Here is a 3,697-nt window from a genome sequence, read left to right as displayed (position 1 = left end):
TCTCCTAGGGCTAGTTTTTTGTTGTGCCAGAACACACACAAGTACACACACTTACACTCCCACACACTTCCTCATTCCCACAGTTTTGTCTCAGAATAAGGCGTGCCTGTGTGAGCATGATATATTTGACTCAGGGGTCTCAAAGGCCAGTGCTGCACCCAGCATTACACACGCTTGCATAATCCAGAGGAATGCTAAGAAAAGCATCACAGTCTGAGAGGGCAAATATGCTATGAGCTGTTGAAGGGTCATTTTCATGGCAACACTGCCACCTAGAGGCTACAGCACACCTAGCATAACACCTTAAATTGAAATTGCCTCTGACAGGGTGTGCTGTGCAGTCTGTAATTGGACAGTGATACAATTTGTTTGGATTTGAAATGAACAAATGTCTATGAAGTTACAGTGCAGCCTGTATGCTTTAATTTGACAGTATGTATGTCCATATCAGATGATTTGTGTAGGGAATACAGCCCATTTTTATCCTCTTATTTTAGAGAAAATTGTAATTGGACAGCCCTGTGATGGATTGGTGCTCTGTCCAGGGTTGGTTCCTGCCTTGCTCCCTGTGCTGCTGGGATACACTGGCCCCCACAACCCTGAATTGGATTAAGTGGTTTAGAAGATGAATGAATGAATGAATGAATGAATAGAGTTGGAAATTTGGCTGCAGTTATTTCTTAGGCAGCTGTGTTGTCAGTTTGTCAGTAGATTCAAGCACAGTAGATCTATGAAAAGGTCTAAAAAATATGCTGTCGATTAGAGACGGTGGATCAACACCAGTGTGTACTGTTATGTCAAAAACAACAGGTGAGTTACGTAAGAACTCACTGGTGATTTTAGCCAAACCAATCTAGCAGACAACAGTAATGGATATCTATGGAATGCTTTCAATTCGGAACACTATCCAAAATGCCATCAGAGATTTGTCAGTCTACTATAAAGAGAAGAATACTCCACATTGAAGATGCAAACCACTGGTTACAAGTGATCTTAGAAGAAAAATTCCCCTGGTTATAGTTACAGGACTTTTTTAGGTGCATAAGAAACCTTGGAAAGTCCTGCTATGGGACTTATGGGTGGATGACATGACTATTGCTTTACATCAGTATGTAATACTCACCTGGTTGTTGTTCTGGATGCCTCAACCAGACCGCCAGGACCTGGAAGAGCCCTCAAAGGTGGACCAGCTGCAGGAGCCCCTGCTCGAGGCGCTGAAGATCTATGTGAGGAAGCGCAGGCCCAGCAAGCCCCACATGTTCCCTAAGACCCTCATGAAGATCACGGACCTCCGCAGCATCAGTGCCAAAGGTACGGGCGCCAGGCACAAAGACGAACCTGTGGATGAATGTAGTCATTTTTCCCAGCATCTCTCTCTCTCTCTCTCTTTCCCTCCCTCCCCTGGCAGGAGCAGAGCGTGTCATCTCTCTGAAGATGGAGATCCCCGGCTCCATGCCACCCCTCATCCAGGAGATGCTTGAGAACTCCGAGGGCCAGGACGGACAGAGTTCGGCAGAGGGGAACAGTCCAGACAAAACCCACAGCTCCGCCGATGACAAAGCCCCCGCCTCAGCCACAGCTGGTGCCCCCTCGCCCTCCCCAGAGCCCACGGACGGCTCGGCGGCCGGCTCTTCCTCGGGCGAGGAGGCCTAGAAGCAGAGCACCTAGAACCTCAGATCTAGAGCTTGGCCTCAGACCCTCCTTTGCACAGTACAGGTGGATCGTCAGCGCCTCTCTCTCTGGTTCAGATGATATTTTGGGTTTTTTCTTTTGTTCCACCTATCTTCATTTACAATGAAAAAAAATCACGGCCGCAAGGACCGACACTTCGTGTAAAAAGACGAAAGAGAAAAAATTGAGCCCTTACTGGCACTGCTGGACTCGCCCACACATAGCCTGCAGCACATGAGTGTGTGTGTGTGTGTGTGCGCACGTGTGTGTGTGTGTCCTGGAAACCCACCTGTAACAAAGAGGTGAAACTCCTCAGGTCTCCTGTGTATATATCAACCTGCATGACAGGCTCGGAGTTTGATTAAGTGGTTTCTGCGCTCTCTCTCCCTTTCTTCCTTTCTCTCAACCCCTTCTCTCTCTCTGTTCTCTCTCTCTTTGCCGTTCAATGGCGTACATTGTACATATCATCATACGATTAGACCTCCGTATAAATTTTGTGGTGCTTTTTTCATTGTCTTAAATACTGTCACTTGAGGCGACTATGTTTAAAGAAGCGCGGAGGAATTCTGTACACCAGGGCGAGAATGTTACTTCGTTGGCGACTGCATTTTACACGTCAGTGCACAACTTTCGGGGACCCTATTCTGCCCTATTCAGTCTGGCTGCTTTCCCTCTAGTGGAAAGAAAGTCCTCATGCGCATCTTTAAAAATGGGAAGTGGGGGGCGTTCATAATAAGAGTCCTTTAAAATATAGAATGTTCTTGCATATAGACAATACGGTCTAATCTTTTATATATTGTTCATATTTAATGCGGTTCTGTTTCTTGCATTTTTAAAGGAAGCTCTACGTGTAGGTGTCTAGATGAGGAAGGTCTACACAAACACACCTTGATTGTGTGGACTGTTTACCATTTCCTTTCCCAGGTAACGTCGGGAGTCTATAGGAACAGGCCATAGACAACCATTTACTGTTCAAACCTAAACATGAATACGAAATTACAGAAAATGGATTCTGAATGATAAAACAAAGACTTTAACATTTAGTATACATAGTCTCCTTGTGTTTGACTAAAAATGCACTTACTTTAAAAAAAAAGAACAAGTACATACAACTCCATTGTCTACTTTAAATGTGGGAATGACCTTGATCCAGTAAATGTGTGCCTATCGCCAAGCGCCACTGCGATGACAGCAGCCGGAGCGCCCAAAACGCACATCGATTCTGGGTCATGTGACCAGAATCACAGTCATGTGTAGGTGTCTTTTCTGTTATTGTGGTTATTGTTATTTTGGCAGTAAACCTTGGGGCAATACAGTCTACTCCATCATGGTCGCCTGGGCCATTTCTCTGCACCAGGTAGATTGTAAACATTTTTCACTTTCCCCCACAAGCTCATTCTGTGAATGGGAAGATGTTTTTTTCTTTTAAACAATGTCTTTGACCCTCAGACTGAGAAACAACCACAGAATGCTAAAGAGATTCTACACATCACTTTCCCCTTTGAACTCTGACCTGTAAACAGAATTAGTTCACTGATACTAAAAAGCTCTTTGACTCAGGGTAAGCTGTGCTCTTTGTGAAATACCTCTTAATGGAACAAAGTGACTTTGTAATGCTACCCCCCTCCCCTCCCCCCCCCTTTATTATTGTAGGTTACAAATGAAAGAGTCTGGAATCCAAGATCAGAAAAGTGGTGGTTCACACTGATCTACTTCAGTTTGTGTACATATTCCATGTCTGTGGTAGCATTTTAAATTCACATTGGCACTTAATTCTAAGTCCTGACAGAAATGGTCAAACATTTAGCATTTATGATACCAGTAAAAGCCTCAGAAACCAAGGACATCACAATTCCACACCATGGACACTGAAACCTCCAACTTTATGCCTGTTTTCTTAGATTATTTTGATGAACACATTGTTCTTTATCCTTTGGAAAAGCTTCATTTGTGGTCATTTGTGTCAGTGAAACAGGGCCAACCATGAACCTACAAGACTCTCAAAGACTCTTCAAGACTCCCCCCA

The 3,697-nt window shown here is 44.5% G+C and overlaps 1 protein-coding gene across 1 annotated transcript in view; it reads left to right on the top strand.

Annotated features, from left to right (window-relative positions):
* Nucleotides 1-2,999, top strand: part of LOC113586480 (retinoic acid receptor beta) — a 36,701-nt gene extending 33,702 nt beyond the window's left edge. The window contains exons 7-8 of the mRNA XM_027024625.2: nucleotides 1,153-1,311; nucleotides 1,409-2,999. Of these exons, the coding sequence (XP_026880426.1) occupies nucleotides 1,153-1,311; nucleotides 1,409-1,653 (404 nt within the window). The 3' untranslated portion in view covers nucleotides 1,654-2,999. The remainder of the gene's footprint in view (nucleotides 1-1,152; nucleotides 1,312-1,408) is intronic.
* Nucleotides 3,000-3,697: the final 698 nt, after the last annotated feature.

Source organism: Electrophorus electricus, chromosome 4 (assembly GCF_013358815.1).
Source record: "Electrophorus electricus isolate fEleEle1 chromosome 4, fEleEle1.pri, whole genome shotgun sequence".
NCBI lineage: Eukaryota > Metazoa > Chordata > Actinopteri > Gymnotiformes > Gymnotidae > Electrophorus > Electrophorus electricus.
Note: the sequence above shows the minus strand (reverse complement) of the source record. Positions and strands in the feature narration are given on the sequence as shown.